The following is a 24,481-nucleotide window of genomic DNA, read 5'->3' on the forward strand; positions in this document are numbered from 1 at the left end:
AGGAAATAGCATTCACTGCATAATCACCTGAAAAGATCCCAGTCCTAATTCAAACACCAGCCTCTCTCGCTTACTGACATTTTCAGGGGAAAATGCAAACACAGTGTAATGAATTCCAAACAGTGGGATCAGAAGTAGTGTTGAGCGGGCCAGCCTCCTGTCAAAGAAAATTAGAAAAATAAGTTTAACTTACTTTTCCTTTGAGCCTTTTTAGCTCCCCAGCAACGTAACTATCCAGTTTGCAATATTTCTGGAGGTACGTAGGCAATGTTTCAGAACCAATGTACCAGAAATGATAATTAAACCACCCTCTTGTCTTTCAGAAAGAAACAGATTCCCCAAACATGATTTAGAGCTAAATCAAAGCAAGTTAATTAGAGTACCCATGAAATAAAATTAGAGTACCCATGAAATAAAATTGAGATGTATTGTCACGTTTAGTGCACATTTATGGATCAACTCTTCATAGATGTCAACTTTTGTAACTTCACACATTAATTCCTTGACTGTTTTGTAGCTTAGTGCTTCCACTTTTCGTTAGGGGTAGTAAAAGCTGTATAAATGCAATTGCAATTACCGAGCACATCTCTACCATAGGTGTGAGAAAGGACTACTTAAGGTGACAGGTTTTTCAGACAACACATAGGCAGTTGTGAAGTGTGGCATTGCCTACCTACTAAGGGCCTCATTACAATGTTGGGCAGTCCGTAGCAGACAGGAACCACCCTACCTTAGGTCATCGGTTCCGACCTCAGCATTAACCCCTTCGCTGCTGGCCCGTTTCCGCCGCTGTGCGGTAAACAAATGAACAGGGGCGGGCCATGACGAACCCCAGCCGTCATCAGCACACGAGCACCGTAGTGCATGACGGCTGGGGTTCGTCATCAGCATGCAAGGGGGTAAGTGTGTGACCGCCTATAGGGCTGTAGGAAACATCCATTCTACAATGGAACATTGTGCGGTGGGCGGAAAAGGCCTGTAGCACAAGCTTCCATTGCAAAATGGTTGTTTGCAAACATCCCTGCACTGTCTGGCATGCACAATGTGGTGCCGGTCACACAGTGCAGGAATGTCCAGGCACCACAGCGAAGGGGCAGGGAGAAAGGGGACCAGCTAGGGCCCCCAAAGACATTTTCCGACAGCCTTTCCGTGTCAGCAAGGCTGACATGAAAAGGCTGTCGGAAAGTGCTATCATAATGCTGACGGCAGACCCTTTCCTGGCTCCGCCGTCATTATGGGACTATGGTGTTTTCTGACACATTGAGGGGCTCGTTGAGCCCGTCGTAAGCAACACGGATGGTCCCTCCACCCGATGCCTTCGCCTGCCACATCGTAATGTCGCAGGCAGACATCAGGGGCAGATGACCGAAGGACTGCAACCGAAGGTGGGTCGTTGCAGTCCTTCTGACATCATAATTAGCCCCTTTGTGATGAAAAGTGAGCTAGTAAGGCTTGTTACCATATACTTTTTCTTTTAGGTTTGTTCAACTATTTTCTAAAATTTTGTAAGCTTTATTGCTATTATACTGTTTTTAAATCCAAGGGGCAATGTATAAATAGATACCTTTGTTTCACCAAAGTTCATATCCATGTGATATAGAGAAATTGACAGCACAGCATGCTCCTACACCTAATGTTCAAGGTATCACAAAATCTCTTTTTTCTGTTGGATTTCCTTTTTTTAGCACTTTTATTCTCCTCTTGTTTCTTTGAACCTTTTTAAATGTTTGGACTTCTAAGGCTCTCATTAGGAGTGGCCAATATTTCCCCACATCTTCATTTACCGATACTGAGGGCATTCGTAATATTAGGGGTGTAGAAAATCTTGCCCATGATGAGTTGGACCCAGAGGGTAAATTAAGAAATGAAGAATTACCAGAAGCACTCGTAATTCTGGGTCAATTTCCCCATTAATTCCTTAATTTGGTCTGCACTTTAATCAAGAGATTTCGGCTGCCTTTCAATCGCCAAAAATTGATTGGTGACAGTAAACAAGTCCATGGTGTTCCAGACAGTGTCATTCAAATGTGATCGTAACTGCTGTAACTGGTACCATTAGAATTAAATTACCACTTGAATTGAGGGCCTATGTCTCTAAAGTTCCTGCTTGGAGAATAGACCATGCATTTACAATCTCTTTTTAATAGCATAATTAACCCGTATAGCGCGTCGAACATTCCGCCCCAGTGCGGACGTTCAATCGCGCTAACAGGATTCGGACGTCCAACGGTCGTGCGCAGCACCAGCGAGGTAGTGCACGCGACGACCGTTGGACGTTCGCAGCACGGAAAGGGTTAACTCCCACGCCTGTGTTCTTCACAGAATACATGTTTACTATCTTGAAACTTTAGTATAGGATTTGATGCTTGAGCCCTGGTCCATTTTGACAGCTCAATGCAGAAATTTTGTAAATCAAAATTTTTAGCCTTGGCTTAGAAAGAGCGTTAGCAGTTTCACTTGTGGAATAAACAATAACTTAGAAATACATATATTAATAAATACATAGATGGGCTTCAAGGCAGCCCTCTCCGTACACTGTTGTGTTCTGCTGTCTTTCACAATTTGCTTCCTCCCTCAACATGGGTCGAGCCACTATAGCCAATGACTGCCCTGCACTGTATATGATTGTATTTTTCTCAAGTGACTCTGGGTCAAATATTTTATTTTGGGAATCATTTTTTCTGTTCAAAATTGACTTCTTGCATGTTTCAACTATGAGGTAAGGTTACAGTAACTCACAGCCAGTAGTGGTATCTTTTTGCACCAATAAGATTCCTTTCCTCTTGTGATGTGCATTAAAACTAAAAACCGTGGGACTTATTTATGAGAGCATTATTTTTGCACCATGTGAAGTGGCACATGCATGGTGCAGGGCTCTCATAATGATTTATGAAGCCATGGAATGCCACCCTGCATGACATTGAGTGGTCGCATAAATTATAAGTAAGGGTTGAAGTACAAATTGCTGTGTCACCTTACTCTGCGCCTGAGAGATGTTTCAGAGGCATTACAGTAATTTTTCCCATGCAACACCCATGGAATTTGATGCTGTCCCAGATTTAGAAAGTGATGTAAACCTGAGAAAGCATTAGATCTGTATGCCTCCCGAGGTGAGGCGTAAAGAGGAGAAATATATTTATTTCTCCTTATTTTTTCCTTTTCTTTTGTGTGCTGCATTCTGTAGCACACATAGGAAGAGAGAAACACAGCGCCTCAGTAATTTTAGACAGAATAGTTGTGAAAAGCTTGGTACACAATGGAGTAAGGCCTTGGGGATAAATGCTACAATCACAATTATTAGTCAAGCACTAGGTACTGTAGATTGGTCAATTCATTCTGTTAGCCTGAGACTATAACACTTTTTTACAATTTGCATATATTACTACACCCCAGAGAAGATTGCTTCCTGGGCGCAGGCAGCACAGAGGGATCAAGGAGGGGACCAGACAAAATGTCCCAAATGTGGTGTGTATGCTGCAAGTAATGTACATATGTTTGCTGCTTACCCTGAGCTAGAAACTTTTTGGCAGAAAGTCGGCCAGGTAATGAGGCAACAATTAGGGATAGTTTCCCCTCCTACATTCAAGGAAATTTTGTTTGGCTACAAAAAAAGAGAGTCAAGTATCGAGATGGCTTATCACAATAATGCTCGTTGCTGCCCGACTTACTATTGCTAGGGTTTGGGTCTCTCCTAAACCTCCCTCTGTGGGTGAATGGTGGGCTATAGTAAGGGAGACTTGAGAAATGGAGAAAGCACTGGCTAGCGCAAGGGGAACTCGCTCCTTGATGAAATTAGAGACTATATGAGTCCATTCAGCCTGGATACATAAGATTAATAGATTAGATTAGAACAGGGGACGGATACTATTTAATCTGTAGTTGTTTCTTCAGGGATCAGGAACTTACATGTAGTCTTAAGTTTACGTTTATTACTCTCAAACATGTTGGAATAGATATGTTTGTATATCTGTAGTGATGTACCTCTAAAGTTGGTTTTGTCACTTTTCTATTTATCAATATAACGAACAATGAAGCTCCCTAGATGACAATAAAAATATTGTTAAAAAAGAGGAAAACCCATTGTAGCAGTGTTGCTGTGCAAGCAGGTGCCCCTGCCTGCACAAACAATCCTGCCTGCAATGTAGACACCCTTGCACCGGGGTACAAGGATGTCTATGTTGGAGCAAGGCTGCCATAACGGCGTATGTGCACGCAGAAAGGACAGGAATGCATTTTATTGCTTTAATATGGTATATTCCTGCACTTTCACTTTGGCTTACTGCCCTACGCTAAAATGCCATAAATGATGCCCCTTATTAATATCTGTTCTAAGTACACCTGCCTGCTAGGAAGCACCTTTACTATTTTATTAAAATTATATACAAAGGTTAATTTATATTTGGATTAAAACCAATATTACAAGAATGTGGCCCTATTTATCTTATTTTCTAGCACTAAAAAATAAAAAAGTGTAACCATTAATCAATCAATCAATCTGGGGTTTTTAAAGCGTGCTACTCACCTGTGAGGGTCTCAAGGCTTGAGGAGGGAGTGGCTCCGGATCAGTTGACGAGCCAGGTCTTGAGGTCCTTCCTGAACGTGTGTAGGATCGAGGAGCGTCTGATGTTCATTGGGAGCTCTTTCCAGGTTTTGGCCCTGATGTAGAAGAAATCTTTCACTCCTGTTCTATTTCTGCGAATGCGGGGGACCTCTGCCTGGGAGAGATCGGCGGAGCGGAGGTTTCTCTTGGGTGCTTGGAAGGAAAATCTTGTTGAGTTATTTGGGTCCAATGTTGTGATGGATTTTTAGGGGTGGGTGAGGAGTTTGAAGGTGAGCCTCTTCTTGATTGGGAGCCAGTGGATGCCTCGTAGGCGTTGGGTCATGTGCTCCTGGCCCGGTGTCCCGAAGTCAAATCTGGCTGTGGCGTTCTGGATGGTCTGGAGCCTGTGCAGCAGAGACTTGTTGATTCTGGCATATTGGGCTTTGCCGTAGTCCAGTCTGCTGGTGATGAGTGTGAGGGGAATGGTCTTTCTGCAGTCTATGGGTATACACTTGAAAGTCTTATGGAGGGTGCGCAGGCAGCTGAAGCTAGTGGAAGCGACAGCGTTGATCTTGCGGTTCATGGAGAGGGAGGCGTTGGGAATAATGCTGAGGTTTTGTGCGTGGTCCGTGGGGGTGGGTGGGCTCCAAAGGTCAGAAGGCCACCAAGTGTTGTTCCAGGCGGTGGTGCAGGGTCCGAGGATGAGGACCTCTGGCTTCTCTGAGTTTAGCTTCAGGCAGCTGTCCTTCATTCAGCCAACCTGCAACATCCTTCATACCTCCCTGGAAACATAGTCTGGTGTCCTCTGGATTCTTAGTGAGCGAGAGGATGAGCTGGGTGTTGTCGGCATAAGATACGATGCTGAGCCCATGTTGTCTGACGATGGCGGCGAGGGGAGCCATGTGGATGTTGAAGAGTGTGGGGCTGAGTGAAGATCCCTGGGGGACTCCGCATTTGATTTCCGTGGGTTTGGAAAGGAAGGATGGGAGCCAAATCCTCTGTTTGTTAATGCTTGTTTCTTCTTGTGACTTTCAGTGCTAGGTTTTGGCAGTTTTTTGGGAACTGCAACAGCTTAGCAATGTGTCCCAATTATGTATTTTCTAGCTCTTTCAAGATGTTTAATTTGATGAATAATGGCTCCATGCAAATTGAGGTACTCGATTGATACATCAGTGAGTCATTTCCCTTGAGCATTATAATCTACATTTCAGCTAAGTTTGTAATTAATATATGCATTTGGAGTTATTGAAAAAGCATTATGTATATATGAATGCCTTAAGTGTAGATGAAAAACATATTGCAAACAAACTGGAACGAAATATGTTAGTAAAATTTATCAAAACATGAATTGCACACTTCTGGTCTGATTTAGTTTGGCCGACATGTTTTTCCGTGGCAGGTACCCCATCCACATTATTACAAGTGCCATGAGATATAATTCACTTGCATAAAGGCGGGTGGGATATCTGCCACGTATGTGATAGAGTAACCCATCCACCTTTAAAGCTTTACTATTTTGGATGTTTATTTGGTGCCTGTACTATATCGCAATTCTCAAATCGTTTAACTCTGGGAAGGAAAGTTTATGTTGCAATAGAGATGGCTAAATGTGGCTGATCTCATTCATACAGACACAATGCTGTTGTTGCTTATTATTCCTATATTTCAGTAAATGACATTCACGTCAATAGAGATCTGTAGGTGTATCATGATGTCTCTGCATACATACATGTCTTAAAGCTAAACCCTCACATTTTATGAAGTTAAAAATTATTTTGAAGTGGGATCACTAGAGAGGCACCCATCAATTGTTATAATATAACATTTTGAAAAAAAACTCAACTGAAGCAGTGTTTGCTGTTTCATGCCTTGATGGTTTCTGATGACTTAGATAACATCACCATCATTAAATATGTTGTAGTGGCAATCGGTGTTGAGAAATTATAAGAAAGTCACCTAATTTAGGGAAGGGTGAATAGGAGTGTTACCAGAGTCCTCTTTAAAGAACAAACATTTAATTACCATTGGAAGAGGGACAAGTTCATGGCTTTTCATAGGGATAGACTCCAGTAGATGGGTTCTTACTAGCAAAGTTAATATATGGCTTCATAAAGAAATCAAGGCTTTAATTACATGGAGTATACCAGTGGCAGAGCACAGGTCATTCATCAATGTTGGTGTTTTAGCACTTGTCAGGTGAAGTGATTTTTTTTGTCAGACATAAGTGTGATCCAGAAATGACTGAGAACAATTGCACTGTTACCATTGCAATCTATGTAATCTAACCCCTAAAATATAAACAATTCCTGAAAGCTAACCCCAATTATTGTACCATATTTGATTAGAACTAAGACTGAAGACCATAGTCCATGCATTGATTAGATACAACTAAGGATTACACAAATGCTCACGGTAAGCTAAATTGATATCAGGTTGACTATTTAATGAACTTCTGGGAAAAGGCAGTTTCAAAGAAAGGGACGAACTTCTGTAAGTAACTTGCCTCCTGCTCCTTCGTGAATAGTGCAGGGCATGGAAAACACCGTACTAGATTTGGATGGTAGAATACTGGCAGGATGGTATATTGCAGTGTTTCCTAACGTTACAGTGAATCCTTGACTTGTTCTATTGTCTGGAGTGCCTACTGTAGGTCTGGAAATCTGTATCTATGCCAGACGTTCAAGTCAGCTATAGACTAAATAGACTATAGACTATGATTATAGACTATAGACTGTGACTATGGACTATAGACTATGGGCATTCAGATATATATGTATGTACATTATTCCTAGGTGAATATGTGGAAAATCTAGCATGAATGTGGTCACCCTGGACAATCAATAGTCGCTCCTGAGTTAAGTCTTTAACATTTGCATTAGCATTCATTGAAAATGATCAAGTTTGGTTTATTGGAGAATCACAGCTGTTTTAGTGCAAAGGAGCAAGAAAATCCTCTACATCCTGTATAGAAAAGTTCTAAAGAAGACAATGGCAGATCCACTTTGGAATAAGGTAACTTTGGAATTGATTTTCATTAATGAGGACCTGTTATAGTTTTTCAGTTGGGGAACATCAGATGACTAGTAACAAAGATTTGTTTCAAGTTAGAAACATTAGCCGATGCACCATATATTAAAGGAAAAGCCAAATACTTTATCCCACAAATATATTTTGATTGCTTATATTTCTATAAATATCTTTGATAGACAATCATGATTTACCTGTGACCCAACCCATTGCCAAGCAGAGGGATATTTTTAATCATACAACTAGTGACAATTTGATTGACCTTATTTTTGTGTTCCAATTAATAATTGGAGTATATTAACATTTGTGATATCTTTATACATTAACTTGGTGGGAGAATTTTGGCACTGAATTAACATATGTCCACAATCGAATCTCAGGCCTTTTGTAGATGTTTACTTAAAAATATTTAATACCCAGTCCCACAGATTTAATGGGGTACCATACATTTTAACCATTTCCCTTATTCTTTAGCAGTTCCTGAACCACCTTCTGGTTTAACAAAGTGAAACACTAATGACACATGAAGTTGCATTTAAAAGTGACCTGGCATGACAACTGTGATCCATACAGCTCCTTCTAAATTCTAAGCCTGTTTTACACAGGCATTTCTGAACATTTAAAGTAAATGATTAGTGTTAAACTTCCTGTGTTTTTAACATGACTGAGGCTCTGTGTGATCACTTTTTGTGATGTCACTGGGGTTAGATGTCACTTTGTCTTTACTGTGACATCATTGTGTAGTGTGCTATCCCTGGCATTTTGATCAAATAACACCAATGTGAAACCAAGAACAAAGTAGGTGTTTTTGCTGCAGCCACACTGAGCAGGAGAAAAGACTTAGAAGTAATTTATTACATATCATCAAGCATGAAGAAATATAGGGGTACTCATTACTGATTCCCTCTACGTGGGTGAATAATGGCAAAAGCTGACCGCCACTGAGTGTTGGCTGTAGCCAAAAGGAATATATGACGAAGATCTCTCAGCACTAAGGGTGGGCGTAAAATCCGTTTCGCGTGCGAATTTGCGGATTTTGCGCGATTTCGCGATCCGCGAATCTTGCGAAATCGCGGTAAAACCCGCGAATCAGCGGGGACGAATTTTCAGCCAAGCAAGGGTTACAGCAGCAGGTGCAAATTTGAACCTAATTTCTTTGTAACCTTTTACAAAAGGGTTACAAACAAATTAACTTCAACTTGGACACCTGCTGCTAATTGCTTCTTGGGCCCGTTGCCTACTTGCAACTATTCTCTGACCCTGCTCTGACCCTTGAAGCAGGGTCAGAGAATAGTTACAAGTAGGCAACGAGGCACATGTCCAAGGAATTAAACCTCATCAGGAAGCACTTACAGATATAAAAAACAGGAAGAAGGGAGAGGATGGCAAATACACCCATTTTGAGTTGTCAGGAGGGGTTAAACTAAAAGAGACCTTTACAGCACAATTTTCATATGCATTTTGCTAAAAATAAAAAGCTGTATGTTCTGTAGGGGCAACTCAGGAATCTGGCCCTTCAGAGATCCGGCCCCTCTTTCTTTCTCTCGTTCTCTCTCTCCCTCTCTCTTTCCCTCTCTTTCTCTCTCTTTCTATCTATCTATCTATCTATCTCTCTCTCCCTCTCCCATAAACGACTGCATGTGTAACTTCGCTATGCAAGCGGCTTGCGAAGACGCAAAAAGCCCTGCGAACACGCAAAAAACCCTGCGAACACGCAAAAAACCAAAAACCCGCAAATTCGCACAAATTCGCGAATTTTGTGGATCGCGAATTCGCAAATCCGCAAATTCGCGGGTCGCGAATTCGCAAAATTCGCCCATGCTTACTCAGCACAAATTCCCTAGGGCAGATCAAACCAAGGAGCTAGGCTATTCTAAAGTATATTATGCATGCTGCATTACAACACATGCTTTAATGCTTATTAAGGCAGTAAGCATAAACTCTTTTAGCTGTTCAGAGTGCATCATATAGTGACATGAAAGAATCACAACCACCATCCTTAGAAGAGTGGCAATAGCAATTACAATGCGGTGTGAACCACACATGCCTTTACAACAAAAGCTTATCAATGCATGTAAGTTCTTTACCACGAACAGCCTTTACAATGCATCCTATTACCATGCAAGATGTTAGTATAAAGGTAAGTGTATTATATATATATATATATATATATATATATATATATATATATATATATATATATATATATATATATATATATTCACAGAAAAAACCATAGGTTATAGTGGATATATAGTTAGGAGTTTGCATTTACAAAACCTTGAAAATTCAATGAAAAAACCATTGGTTTTAGGCCATATATAGTTAGGGATTTGCATTTACAAAACCTTATTTTACTCGCATAAAACCATTGAAATTCCATATATAGTTATAAGCGCTAACTATATATCGCGCACCCGCAATCCACTGCTGATGATGTCACATATTACATCATTCATGACATGGTTAGTGACATCACTGATGACATCACTGATGACATCTCAAATGACATCACTGATGACATCACTGATGACAACATCCAGTGACTGTATGTTTCTGTAAAGTTAAAATATGTCTTACATATTGAAGAATGAGTGGATGTATAAGTGTCTGGATGAAGGATTTAGTAGGTGCATGACTGATGTATGAGTGAGTGATTAAATGTGTCTCACTGAGTGCATGGGTTAGTGACTAAACTGTCTTAATTTGTGCATCAGTATGTCTGTTGTTGTGTAAGCTGCTGCATGTGTTGATCAGTAGCTATAAGAGTGGCTATATGGGTTATTGATTGGTTGCCCAAGTATTTGAATGGGAGGCTGAGTGTGTGTGTGGGTGGCTGGGAGGTGTGTGACTCTGTGCATAGATGTGTAAGCAGTTGATTCACTAGGTGTATGAGTTTAAGAGTGCATGTGGAAACAGCTATATGGGCGGTTGACTGTGCATGGGTGTGTTGGTGAGTGAATGGATATCTCAGTGCTACATGTGCAAGTAAGTATGTATGTAAAACACAATACATGTGAGAGTTGACATATATAAATAACTGTGGATAAGAGCCAGTGAATGTGTGAGTGGCTGTATGAATCACTGTGAGCTTGTATCAGGGATTGTATAAGAGAGTAAATATGTGTTACTATATGTTTGAATAAGTAAAGTGTGTATAACTATATAGTTGAGGAAATGGAGTTGTGATTGATTCTTTGCATGACTGACTAGGTGTGTGAGTAACTCCATGGATGTGTGACAGTCTGTGAGTGCCTGTTTACACTGAGTGTATCTAAGGTTATATTAGAGTCTGAAGATGTATTATCACATAAATGATATCATCAGTGGTGTAATCAGTAATGTCAAATGAGATGTCAGTGATGTCATCAGTGATGTCATTTGAGATGTCATCAGTGATGTCATCAGTGATGTCACTAACCATGTCATGAATGATGTAATATGTGACATCATCAGCAGTGGATTGCGGGTGCGCGATATATAGTTAGCGCTTATAACTATTTATGGAATTTCAATGGTTTTATGCGAGTAAAATAAGGTTTTGTAAATGCAAATCCCTAACTATATATGGCCTAAAACCAATGGTTTTTTCATTGAATTTTCAAGGTTTTGTAAATGCAAATTCCTAACTATATATCCACTATAACCTATGGTTATTTCTGTGAATTTCATTGGTTTTTTAATAGCAAATATGAAAAGCTTTAAAATGTCAAGTACGTGATAGATAAAAACATTTTCGTATTTATGCACGCTGATGTGCTTTGAACGCTGCACCCCCCCCCCTCCCCTCTTTTGTCTTAGTAGTACTCTCTCTTTGCAGATAGTGAACGGTAGTTAACGCAAGCCTTTGCCCCCGTTGTAATCCGTCGTGCCTGCTTGTCTCTCCATTTGATTGATTGTTGTCCAAGCATTTACTGTTTTAGAATTGGTTCTCTTTGGATCATTCTCTATTTACAAACAAGCACAAAGTCGCAATAGTCTGTTTAGTCTTTGCAGATAGTGAAAAATCGTGTAAAAAAATAAAAGTAATCGAGCAAAATCAGTAGGCCACTAATTGGATCTCTTTTTGACCTCGCTAAAATAGAAATATTAGGAACAACCCTTCATGAGAAATACGAAAATAGTGAGATGAACTGAGCTCCACACCATGAGGGCTGCAAGACAGCTCGGCTCCATCACCCATCCCGCACAAAATAACGACAAACCCTATGCAAATATTAAAAATATAGACAACACACCAGCAAAGAAACAGGGTAAAACATTTTATTAAAAAACTATTTACATAACGTTGGTTTATAAGATGATGTCAGTAGTGGACCGATGTGTGAATAGGTCGAAAGCAGCACAAGGCTCCAAGATCCGGATGGCAAGCTCCTGGATGTTGGGTGCCATAGTTCAGAGTTCTGAGTTTGAGCCTTTTTCAATGCCTGTGCTTTGTTGAATCAAAATGGCGGCTTGACACAAAGCTGACTCAAGCGTTGCAACTGATGCTATGCAGACCAAAACTGGTTTTCAGTTTGTACATTTTTCTAGATTTTTCAATCCAAGTTTGGTTGACTTTGTAGAACGATGGCTTCAAATTTTCAACATACGGTGTGGTGGCGCTGACTGGGAGGGGGCGCTTCGCTCCTGCCCCCTCCCCAAGTAAGATTTTCATACGTGAAAGTACGTTAATGGTTTTGGTCCCTGAGTTGCTTCGATGTCACTGCCATTCTCAAATGGCATAAGTTCTGGATGTTGGGTGCCATAGTTAAGAGTTCTGAGCAGTGCTTGTAACACTGTCTGAAGCTTATTTCCACCTACTGCAGCTTCACTATTCTCAAAGTAAGTGAGTGTCGTTTGTGGACCTGACTGCATTAGAAAACAATGTGATATGTTACCTTCCTAAACAGCTTGACGGAGGCCCCTGAGGGGCGGTGTGATGGCCATGGACTCGGAGAAGACGCTTGGCTCCGACACCCTCCCCAAGTCTTATAGCACTGGTGTAGCCTGAGATCGCCCCCGACATAGGCGGCCGGCTCCCGGGGTCCGGCGGAACTTTTTGCCTTTTGATGAATCTTCAATTCTGAACCTTGTCCCACAATCCGTTTGACCTGAAGACACGCTGTAGTGGGGCGCCCCTTTACTGTTTCAGTTGCCATTCCGCCCGCTTTTGCTACACTGTGCCTCTTCCGCCATTCAGCTGTTTACCGCCCGCTCTTGCGACTACAGCGTCTCGCTCATCATGTAGTTGAGTTGCTCCCGCTCTTGCGGTGCAGCGATAGGCGGCTGCCACAGGACTCTCAAAATGGCGGCCGGCTCTTCGGTTTTGGGCCTGGTCCACTAAAATGGCCCTGGGACACCTTTGAACTCGGACGCTTCCCTGATAGGGCTTGGGTCCCATTCTCGAAAAGCGTCCCCTCAGCCGTGAAGATTCTACAAAAGTCTTGGGGGCCTCCGACTCCCGCAGGCTTCTGGTGGGGAGCGGCTGCCATGATTGCTCGTGGAATGGCCACGACGGAGCTACGAGATGGTAGTGGTCTCATGCTGACGCCAGCTTTAGTCTGAAACATCCAGAAACACTGTAGACTACCAATTCGATCAGTTCCGGTAGTGCCCCAACATGACCCGGAAGAGAAGAACTTGCCCTCCCCTCTTTGACTGATGGTTCTTGTTGCCTGTCCCCTCTATTGTCATTTAACAGAACTTTTTGGACTGCTGAAAGGGGTTGTGTTCCGAACGCTGGTTGGTGGAGACATTTTGACTATATTCTTGACCTACGTGTTCGCGTAATGCGTTATATGACACGCCGCGTTAGCGCACCCGGAAGTGATCCGAGGCGCGGCGCGCAGCGCGTAACGTAAGCATAACAGGTCATGTGACTTGTTAATAAAACTTTTCATTGGTTCATTTTACTTTTGTTAATTTAATGATGAAAAGCTTGGTCATATGACCTAAAAATTACGCTTTTTATTGTTTTCGAACAATATTTTTTTTTCAAACATATGTTATAATATTCCAGGCTAATGTACTTTCCCGGAAAATTTACAACTGTCTTGCAAGTAAAATATATTCCTTTTTCGAGAAAAAGGGCGTTTCTTCCTTCCATGACGGAGCCGTTGAGTAAAAGAGATTCCGCCTGCTGTCTTAGTCGCCGATACGCCTGATTATCAGATTCTTATCGATCACTTTATGTTGCAGACATGAAAAACACAACTGCCCTTGACCATTTATCTTTACTGCGTTCCTACATATTATACCTTTTATCCGTCATGTAATTGGACTGCTTTATTTCACTTGCCTTTTACTGATTCGAAAACAGTGACTAAAAGTAAAAACTTTACCAATATAAATACTACTACCGTGTTTTGTTTTAAAAACCTTTATTGTGAAAATGTCAGTATACAAATACGGGCCTATAACCACGTGGGCCGGCCATGGAGCAAACTGAAATCGTATATGATGAGGAGACATTTACACTGTAGAAGAACGTAACGAGCGGGCCATTAGGTTGCAAGAACAAAGGTGTCTAACAGTTGCGGAATCGGTGGACGTACATTTTGTAATTAAAATAAGACAGGGCCACTTACAATAACATTTTCTAGATATACATTTGCGGGCAAGGAGTTACGAGTCCCATTTATACCGGCGCCATTTTGGGCGAGGCCGGGCAGGTCCAAGATATAGTCAAAATGTCTCCACCAACCATCGGCCAGACCAGAACCCCTTTCGGCCCTTTATGCTACAAGATGGTGTCTTTCATTCAGAAAATATTGTTGGCAGCATTTTGAAAGGAAACAGAAACAGCCGTTCTCCTAGTGAGTTTCACATTGTTACATTTAGGAAGAATGTTGAAGAGTAGTATGTGGAAAATCTGAAGCCATTTTTCTACAAACTCTCAATCAGACTTGGATGAAAAAAAAAAACCTGAAGAATGTACAAACTGAAAACCAATTTTTGTCTGTATAGCATCAACAGTAACGCTTGAGTCAGCTTTGTGTCAAGCTGCCATTTTCATTCAATCAATAGCGTCCCCCTGCACACATTCAGGGACCTGGTCGTGTCTTCAGATGAAACGGATTGTAGGAAAAGAAGCAGAAAGGAAAAGGAAAAAAGTTCCGCCGGACCTCGGGAGCCGACCGCCTATGTCATGTGCGACCTTTGGCCACACCAGGGCAATAGTGAAGCTGCAGCAGGTGCAAATAAGCTTCAGACAGTCTTACAAGCACTGCTCAGAACTCTCAACTGAGGCACTTAACATCCAGGACTTGCCATTCGGATCTTGGCGCCTTGTGCTGGTTCCGACCTATTCACACATCGGTCCACTACTGACATCACCTCATAAGCCAACGGGGCACCCCACGCCGACTTTCGGCGCAGCATTGTAGGATGGCCACACCAGTGCGGCAACTTGCTGGACACAACATCGGGGCCATCCAGATCTCGGCGCGTTCGACTCACTGTACCGCAAGAGTGACCGCAACTCAGCTGGACACGCCGTCTTTCGGCGCAGCATTGTAGGATGGCCACACCAGTGCGGCAATTTGCTGGACACCACCTCGGTGCCATCCGGATCTCGGCGCGTTCGAGTCACTGTACCGCAACAGTGACCGCAACTCAGCTGGACACGCCGTCTTTCGGCGCAGCATTGTAGGATGGCCACACCAGTGCGGCAAATTGCTGGACACCACCTCGGTGCCATCCGGATCTCGGCGCGTTCGAGTCACTGTACCGCAACAGTGACCGCAACTCAGCTGGACACGCCGTCTTTCGGCGCAGCATTGTAGGATGGCCACAACAGTACGGCAATTTGCTGGACACCACCTCAGTGCCATCCGGATCTCGGCGCGTTGTGCTGCCTTCGGCCTATTCGCACATCGGTCCGCTACTGACGCCGCCTCACGTGCCAACGGATTTTCTACGCTTTTTGTAGCCCTATGCCGCATAACAGGTCATGTGACTTGTTTATAAAACTTTTCATTGGTTCATTTTACTTTTGGTTTCCTAAAGATGGAAGGCTTGGTCATATGACCTAAAAATAACACTTTTCATTGGTTTAGAACATTTTTTTTTCCCAAACGATGAAAGCCCCACCTTGTTTCTGGATCATTCAGACTGAAGCTGGCGTCAGCATGAGACCACCACCATCTCGTGGCTCCGTTTTGGTCATTCCGCGAGCAATCATGGCAGCCGCTCCCCACCGGAAGCCTGCGGGAGTCGGGGGCCCCCAAGACTTTTGTAGAATCTTCACGGCTGAGGGGACGCTTTTCGAGAATGGAGCCCAAGCCCTAGCAGGCAAGCGTCCGAGTTCCAAGGTGTCCCAGGGCCATTTCAGTGGACCAGGCCCAAAACCGAGGAGCCGTTCGCCATTTTAAGAGTCATGTGGCAGCCGCCTATCGCTGCACTGCAAGAGTGGGAGCAACTCAACAACATGGTGAGCGAGACGCTGTAGCCGCAAGAGCGGGCGCAACTCAGCTGGATGGCCGCCACCTGGGGAAGCCCGTTCACGCCGCCTCCCCCACGCCCCCCCCCCCCCGGGCCGCCGCACGCCAATTTTCGGAGCAGCATTGTAGGATACCAAAACCAGTGCGGCAGTTTACTGGACATCACCTGGGTGCCTGTCTACATGTTGTGTCAGCCATGGGACACTGGACACAGTGCCATCAACATCTCAACGCGTTCTGCTGCCTTGGGACTATTCGCACAACAGACCGCTACTGACGAGGCCTCCCCCCGCACCACCCGGGACGCCCCACGCTGTTTTTCTGTGCTGCATTGTAGGATCCCAAAACCAGTGCGGCACCCAGGCGACATCACCTGGGTGCCGTCCAGAACTCTGCACGTTGTGCTGCCTTGGGACTATTCGCACAAAAGACAGCTTCTAACCATTGTTGCTTTTTGGGTTGAAAAATGTTTAAATGTTTTTAGTTTTTGTTCCGTTCATTATAGTTAAAAGTTAATAAAGTTTTATAATCTTACTTTGTTGGAGTGTTATCTATTTTTTTAAAAACGGGTGAATGGGGCCTTGAATCGGGTTATTGTCATGTGTGGGCTTTGGAAGTGTGCTGCTGCAGGATCGGAGATTTCAAACTCAAATGCACGTTCTTTTTCTTACCTTTCCGAAGCATGGAGCGCAATAGCAGGCAGAGAAAGGGTGATGCACGTGTTGAACACTACCTGACCTGGCAAGTTGCTGGCAGTGCCCCCCCGCCCGCTCCTGAAAGAGGGCACACACACACCGCCGCCCCGAGTACTTCACAAATCTTTAAAAGACCATGCACTTGTTCATGAGACTTAAATGGTTTATCACCTCTTCTAGAACCCCTGCATCGACCCTCTGACGTTTCCTGGAAAAATTACCATGTAACACAATACCAAGCCCTGTCAGCTGAAACCCCCAAGGAATCGTGGGGCATATTATCAAGGGGGTTTATCTCCGCTTTTTTGGCTTTAAAAGCCATGAAAGCGGAGATAAAATTATCTCCCTATTACCAAGCTGTCGCTAACACCAGTTAGTGACAGCTAAAAGGAGATAGCGACCATCTTGGGCCCCGCTTTGCATGTCAGTGATACTTATCACTAATGACATGCAAAATGGCGTGCCAAGATGTTAGCGACTGGAAACAGTCCCTAACATCGCTATCTCCTATTACCAACTTTTGGAGATATTCGCGCTAAGCGCGAATATCTCCAAAATCTAACACCTGCCCTGAGCAGTTCTTAGCCATGTTATCCAATGGGAGGTGGATAACATGGCTAAGAGCATTTGCTCGATAATACATGAATATCGCTGACTTTTCTGCGATAATAGCAAGGTTTATCTGCGATAAAAATCGCCGATGTGCGGCGATAATTTTTGTCTCTAAACAAGTTAGAGACAAAAATTATCGCTAGTTGTTCGTAATATGCCCCCGGGTTTTTGCTTGCAGAAATCGGGAGGCGGGAGACTAGCACTGAAATCAGTAGTCTCACGCCTGAATCGGGAGGGTTGGCATGTCTGAATTCTCTACAGCTGGGGCCATAAACTACATCCGCAGGGGTAGGTGATAGCCTGGCATCTAAAATGGCTGCCGTGCACGACAAAATTGTGGCATTGGAAAAAAGGCAAGATGGCGCAGCCGCTGGAAGAGATGTATCAACATATATCAGCCTCCTCAGCCACCCTCAGGAAACATAGGGGATTAGGATACGTCTCCCGCACCCCCTTATACCTAGTAATTTAATTAACGAAGCACAAAATGGCGAATTCCCGTTTCGCTACCAGTTTGCGGCCCAGTTCGCGGCCCGTGAAGCGCTTCTACCGTGAAAAATCATTTTTTTTTTCTTTTCCCCACGGGACCCTTTAATAACCCCAACAACATTCCTAGGGGGTCAAGAGGGGGATACCTTGCCCCCTTTCATTAAATTCCCCCTTCGTTTTTCACCTCTTCTTCTCTCTCGATCCTACCGAGAGACAAGATGGCGGCCGCTCAGGACTGTTTAGAATGTTGACAGACACCGGAGAGCCAATCAGCTTTCTGCGCGCAAAGTTCCGAAACGCGAAAAGTAAGCGGACCGGATTGCTGCCCGGAGCGCTGTTACAGATATATATCTTGATTTAAACGTTAATTTCTCAAAATCCACTGAAGCACATATATTGAGACCTAGCAAAAGCACATCGGGCTAACAGTCCCTACAATTTTGCCAAGTTTCGTGCAAATCCATTCAGCCGTTCGAGCTAAAAGTGAGTCCAACCGCCCTATGGAAAACTCAATGTTAAAAACGCGTTTTGGTACCCCCCTTTTTTCTCAGCCCCCCCTTGACGAAACCCCACCAAATTTTCAGGAGCTGCTCAGAAACAAAATGTGCCATTTTCCGGAAAATTTCAGCCGATTCCGTCCACAAACGCCAAAGTTATTAGACATAGAATTTTCAAAAATCCCATAGGGAATTAATCCTAACTATATATACCTACTGGCGATAGCCAGTAGGTAATATATATATATATATATATATATATATATATATATATATATATATATATATATATATATATATATATATATATATATATATATATATATATATATATATATATATATATATATATATATATAGATATAGATATATATATATATATATATATATATATATATATATAGATATATATATATATTACCTACTGGCTATCGCCAGTAGGTATATATAGTTAGGATTTTTTCCCTATGGGATTTCTGAAAATTCTATGCCTAATAACTTTGGCGTTTGTGGACGGAATCGGCTGAAATTTTCAGGAAAATGGCACATTTTGTTTCTGAGCAGCCCCTAAAAATTTGGGGGGGTTTCGTCAAGGGGGGCCTGAGAAAAAAGGGGGGTCCCAAAACGCGTTTTTCCCATTCATTTTTCCATAGGGCGGTTGGACTCACTTTTAGCTCGAACGGCTGAATGGATTTGCACGAAACTTGGCAAAATTGTAGGGACTGTTAGCCCGATGTGCCTTTGCTAGGTCTCAATATATGTGCTTCAGTGGATTTTGAGAAATTAACGTTTAAATCAAGATATATATCTGTAACAGCGCTCCGGGCAGCGATCCGGTCCGCTTACTTTTCGCTTATCGGAACTTTGCGCGCAGAAAGCTGATTGGCTCTCCGGTGTCTGTCAACATTCTAAACAGTCCGGAGCGGCCGCCATCTTGTCTCTCGGTAGGATCGAGAGAGAAGAAGAGGTGAAAAACGAAAGGGGAATTTAATGAAAGGGGGCAAGGTATCCCCCTCTTGACCCCCTAGGAATGTTGTTGGGGTTATTAAAGGGTCCCGTGGGGAAAATAAAAAAAAAAAGATTTTTCACGGTAGAAGCGCTTCACGGGCCGCGAACTGGGCCGCAAACTGGTAGCGAATCGGGAATTCGCCATTTTGTGCTTCGTTAATTAAATTACTAGGTATAAGGGGGTGCGGGAGACGTATCCTAATCCCCTATGTTTCCTGAGGGTGGCTGAGGAGGCTGATATATGTTGATACATCTCTTCCAGCGGCTGCGCCATCTTGCCTTTTTTCCAATGCCACAATTTTGTCGTGCACGGCAGCCATTTTAGATGCCAGGCTGGTCCCATGCTATCACCTAACCCTGCGGATGTAGTTTATGGCCCCAGCTGTAGAGAATTCAGACATGCCAACCCTCCCGATTCAGGCGTGTGACTACTGATTTCAGTGCTAGTCTCCCGCCTCCCGATTTCTGCAAGCAAAAACCCGGGGGCATATTACGAACAACTAGCGATAATTTTTGTCTCTAACTTGTTTAGAGACAAAAATTATCGCCGTACATCGGCGATTTTTATCGCAGATAAACCTTGCTATTATCGCAGAAAAGTCAGCGATATTCATGTATTATCGAGCAAATGCTCTTAGCCATGTTATCCACCTCCCATTGGATAACATGGCTAAGAACTGCTCAGGGCAGGTGTTAGATTTTGGAGATATCTCCAAAAGTTGGTAATAGAAGGTAGCGATGTTAGGGACTGTTTCCAGTCGCTAACATCTTGGCACGCCACTTTGCATGTCATTAGTGATAAGTATCACTGACATGCAAAGCGGGGCCCAAGATGGTCGCTATCTCCTTTTAGCTGTCACTAACTGGTGTTAGCGACAGCTTGGTAATAGGGAGATAATTTTATCTCCGCTTTCAAGGCTTTTAAAGCCAAAAAAGCGGAGATAAACCCCCTTGATAATATGCCCCACGATTCCTTGGGGGTTTCAGCTGACAGGGCTTGGTATTGTGTTACATGGTAATTTTTCCAGGAAACGTCAGAGGGTCGATGCAGGGGTTCTAGAAGAGGTGATAAACCATTTAAGCCTCATGAACAAGCGCATGGTCTTTTAAAGATTTGTGAAGTACTCGGAGTGGCGGTGTGTGTGTTTCCTCTTTCAGGAGCGGGCGGGGGGGCACTGCCAGCAACTTGCCAGGTCAGGTAGTGTTCAACACGTGCATCACCCTTTCTCTGCTTGCTATTGCGCTCCATGCTTCGGAAAGGTAAGAAAAAGAACGTGCATTTGAGTTTGAAATGTCCGATCCTGCAGCAGCACACTTCCAAAGCCCACACATGACAATAACCCGATTCAAGGCCCCATTCACCCGATTTTTAAAAAAAATATAGTACTCCAAGAAAGTTGGATTATAAAACGTTATTAACTTTTAAATATAACGAACGCAACAAAAACTGTAAATATATTTAAACATTTTTTGATAAAAAAAAAACAACAATGGTCAGAAGCTGTCTTTTGTGTGAATAGTCCCAAGGCAGCACAACGTGCTGAGTTGTGGAAGGCACCCAGGTGAAGAACCATCCCTTCTTTAAACCCCATGGTGACCAACTATAGTTTCAATCAGTGCTATGTCCCAGGTTTTACATAAAGTAGTGTTTACCTAGAGTGGTGCTGTGTAGGACACTCTGAATGGAAATTAACCAGAACTCTAACGATAACAACAACAACAACAATAATATAACTTTTATGCCCAAATTACGCAAACATTTAGCTAATCTGCTAAAGGGGGGAGTCGCCATTTCTTTACAATAATCAATAATGAAAAATCAACATAAATAGGGTTGTCCGTATTCCCGATGCAGCACTATAGTGCAACATACACAGCACCTGGGGTGTCAAGAGTGAACAGGTCCTAGCTGCTTAACCAATGACTGACAAATGCTATATTAAACACTTACTATGTATAATACTTGCGTTCACAATAGTTTTACTTTACAAAACAGAACAAAAGATGTCCCCTGTAAGTAAACCCATATTAGCTGTTTCAGTTATTGAACATCCTAAGGTTTTATGACATGGGGAACAGTGGTGATATCCTGGGCGGGTGATGGAACTGGGATTTTTAATGGAAAAACATCTACAGAGAAAACTATTGGTGAATTATACTTCTCCGGAAACTATAACGATAACAACAACAACAACAATAATATAACTTTTATGCCCAAATTACGCAAAGATTTAGCTAATCTGCTAAAGGGGGGAGTAGCCATTTCTTTTGATAATTTATTTATCCATCCGTAGCCTCTCTAATCTCCATTACAATATGTTTCTTGCTGTCGCTAGCTGATGAAAAAACTAAAGTGATAACTTCCTTATCCTTATTTTGTCTTTCTTTGTTCCTTAAGATGTTATCTGTGTCAACCTCTTCCGACAATGCTGATGCGTTAGGGATTTCCTTGTGTTTCTTAATAGCATTGGTGTCTGCACACTTCTTTGTCAATTCTGTGAACATGATAACTGCTTCATAAACAGATGATATCTTTGTTTAGTCATTAGTGTTAAGTGTGTCTGAAACTACAGTGCCGTTCTGTTTTTCTTTCTTCAGGCTCTACAGAGTTTTGTGTGTTGTTCTTTTGAGCGACAATTATTCCAGAGGTTTCAGGTTCACTTGTTTTGTCCTGCAGTGAGTTAACAGCTTTAGAGACTTCATGTTTATTTGCTATGTCCTGATGTGCGTCAACTGCTTCAGAGACGTCAGCCTGATTTGTTATGTTTGACTAGATCCTGGACCTGCCCGGCCGCGCCCAAAATGGCGCCGGTGTAAATGGGACTCGTAACTGCTTGTTGTATACTGGTTGCCCAACCTTGATATCACGAGATACGTATGCAGTTTTGAAGCACATGGCGGAGGCTCGTCTGCTGTAGTGGGGCGCCCCTTTATCGTTTCAGTCGCCATTCCGCCCGCTTTTGCTACACTGTGCCTTTTCCGCCATTCAGCTGTTTACCGCCCGCTCTTACGGCTACAGCGTCTCGCTCACCATGTAGTTGAGTTGCTCCCACTCTTGCGGTGCAGCGATAGGCGGCTGCCACAGGACTCTTAAAATGGCGGCCGGCTCTTCAGATTTGGGCCTGGTCCAGTAAAATGGCCCTGGGACACCTTGGAACTCGGACGCTTGTCTGCCAGGGCTTGAGTCTCGAAAGCGTCCCCTCAGCCTTGAAGATTGTACAAAAGTCTTGGGGGCCCTCGACTCCCGCAGGCTTCCGGTGGGGAGCGGCTGCCATGATTGCTTGCGGAATGGCCACGACGGAGCTACGAGATGGTGGTGCTCTCATGGTGACGCCAGCTTCAGTCTGAAACATCCAGAAACAAGGTGGGGCTTTCATCGTTTGGGAAAAAAAATGTTTTAATCCAATGAAAAGTGTTATTTTTAGGTCACATGACCTAGTCTTACATCATTAGGAAAACAAAAGTAAAACGAACCAATGAATAGTTTTATTAACAAGTCACATGACCTGTTATGCTTACGTTACGCGCTGCGCGGCGCGCTCTGGATCGTTTCCGGGAAGCTGCGCCTTGCGCACCGGAGCACTTCCGGGTGCGCTAACGCGGCGCGTCATATGACGCATTACGCGACAACGCAGGTCCAGAATATAGTCAAAATGTCTTCACCAACCAGCGGTCGGAATACAACCGCTTTCAGCAGTCCAAAAAGTTCTGTTAAATCTTAAGAGCGGGAGCAACTCAACTACATGGTGAGCGAGATGCTGTAGTCGCAAGAGCGGGCGGTAAACAGCTGAATGGCGGAAGAGGCACAGAGTACCAAAAGCGAGCGGAATGGCAACTAAAACGGTAAAGGGGCGCCCCACTACAGCGTGTCTTCAGGTAAAACGGATTGTGGGACAAGGTCCAGAATGGAAGAGTCATCAAAAGGCAAAAAATTCCGCCGGACCCCGGGAGCCGGCCGCCTATGTTGGGGGCGATCTCAGGCCACACCAGGGCAACACGACTTGGGGAGGGGGCAGGAGCCAAGCGCCCCCTCCCAGTCCGCGCCATCTCACCGCCCCTCGGGGGCCTCCGTCAAGCGGTTTAGGGAGGCACCGTATCACATTGTTTTCCAATGCAGTCAGGTCCACAAACGGACCCCACTTACTTTGAATAGTGAAGCTGCAGCAGGTGCAAATAAGGTTTAGACAGTGTTACAAGCGCTGCTTAGAACTCTGAAGTATGGCACTCAACATCCAGAACTTATGCCATTTGTGTAAGGCAGTGACATCGAAGCAACTCAGGGACCAAAAGCATGAACGAACACTCACGTATGAAAATCTTATTTGGGGAAGGGGCAGGATCCAAACGCCCCCTCCCAGTTCGCGCCACTACACCGTATGTAGAAAATCTGAAGCCATTGTTCTACAAACTCTCAACGCTTGCTATCAGTGCATGAGTTTCATGCTCGATCGATTGAGCTAGCCGGATCGGGCAACAAAAAGTATAAAATAGTTATGTAAATAGTTATTTAATAAAATGTTTTACCCTGTTTCTTTGCTGGTGTGTTGTCTATATTTATAATATTTGCATAGGGTTTGTCGTTATTTTGGGCGGGGTGGGTGACGGAGCCGAGCTGTCTTGCAGCCCTCATGGTGTGGAGCTCAGTTCATTTCACTATTTTCGTATTTCTCATGAAGGGTTGTTCCTAATGTTTGTATTTTAGCGAGGTCAAAAAGAGATCCAATTAGTGGTCTACTGATTTTGCACGATTACTTTTATTTTTTAACACGATTTTTCACTATCTGCAAAGACTAAACAGAGTATTGCGACTTTGTGCTTGTTTGTAAATAGAGAATGATCCAAAGAGAACCAATTCTAAAACAGTAAATGCTTGGATAACAATCAATCAAATGGAGAGACAAGCAGGTACGACGGATTACAACGGGGGTAAAGGTCTGCGTTAACTACCCTTCACTATCTGCAAAGAGAGAGTACTACTAAGAGAAAAGAGGGGAGTGGGGGGGGGAAGCGTTCAAAGCACATGAGCGTGCATAAACACGAAAACGTTTTTACCTATCACGTACTTGACATTTGACAGCTTTTGATATTTGCTATTAAAAAACCATTGAAATTCACAGAAAAAACCATAGGTTATAGTCCATATATAGTTAGGAATTTGCATTTACAAAACCTTGAAAATTCAATGAAAAA

General features: G+C 43.3%; 1 protein-coding gene across 5 annotated transcripts in view; it reads right to left on the bottom strand.

The window, feature by feature from the left end:
- The window catches only part of ADCYAP1R1 (ADCYAP receptor type I), a 978,825-nt gene that overhangs the window by 54,247 nt on the left and 900,097 nt on the right, over positions 1 to 24,481 (bottom strand). For all 5 annotated transcript variants that reach the window (XM_086940899.1, XM_086940897.1, XM_086940898.1 and 2 more), the window contains one exon: positions 28 to 157. In XM_086940899.1, the coding sequence (XP_086797025.1) occupies positions 28 to 157 (130 nt within the window). The remainder of the gene's footprint in view (positions 1 to 27; positions 158 to 24,481) is intronic.

This window comes from Lissotriton vulgaris, chromosome 10 (genome assembly GCF_964263255.1).
Source record: "Lissotriton vulgaris chromosome 10, aLisVul1.2, whole genome shotgun sequence".
Taxonomy (NCBI): domain Eukaryota; kingdom Metazoa; phylum Chordata; class Amphibia; order Caudata; family Salamandridae; genus Lissotriton; species Lissotriton vulgaris.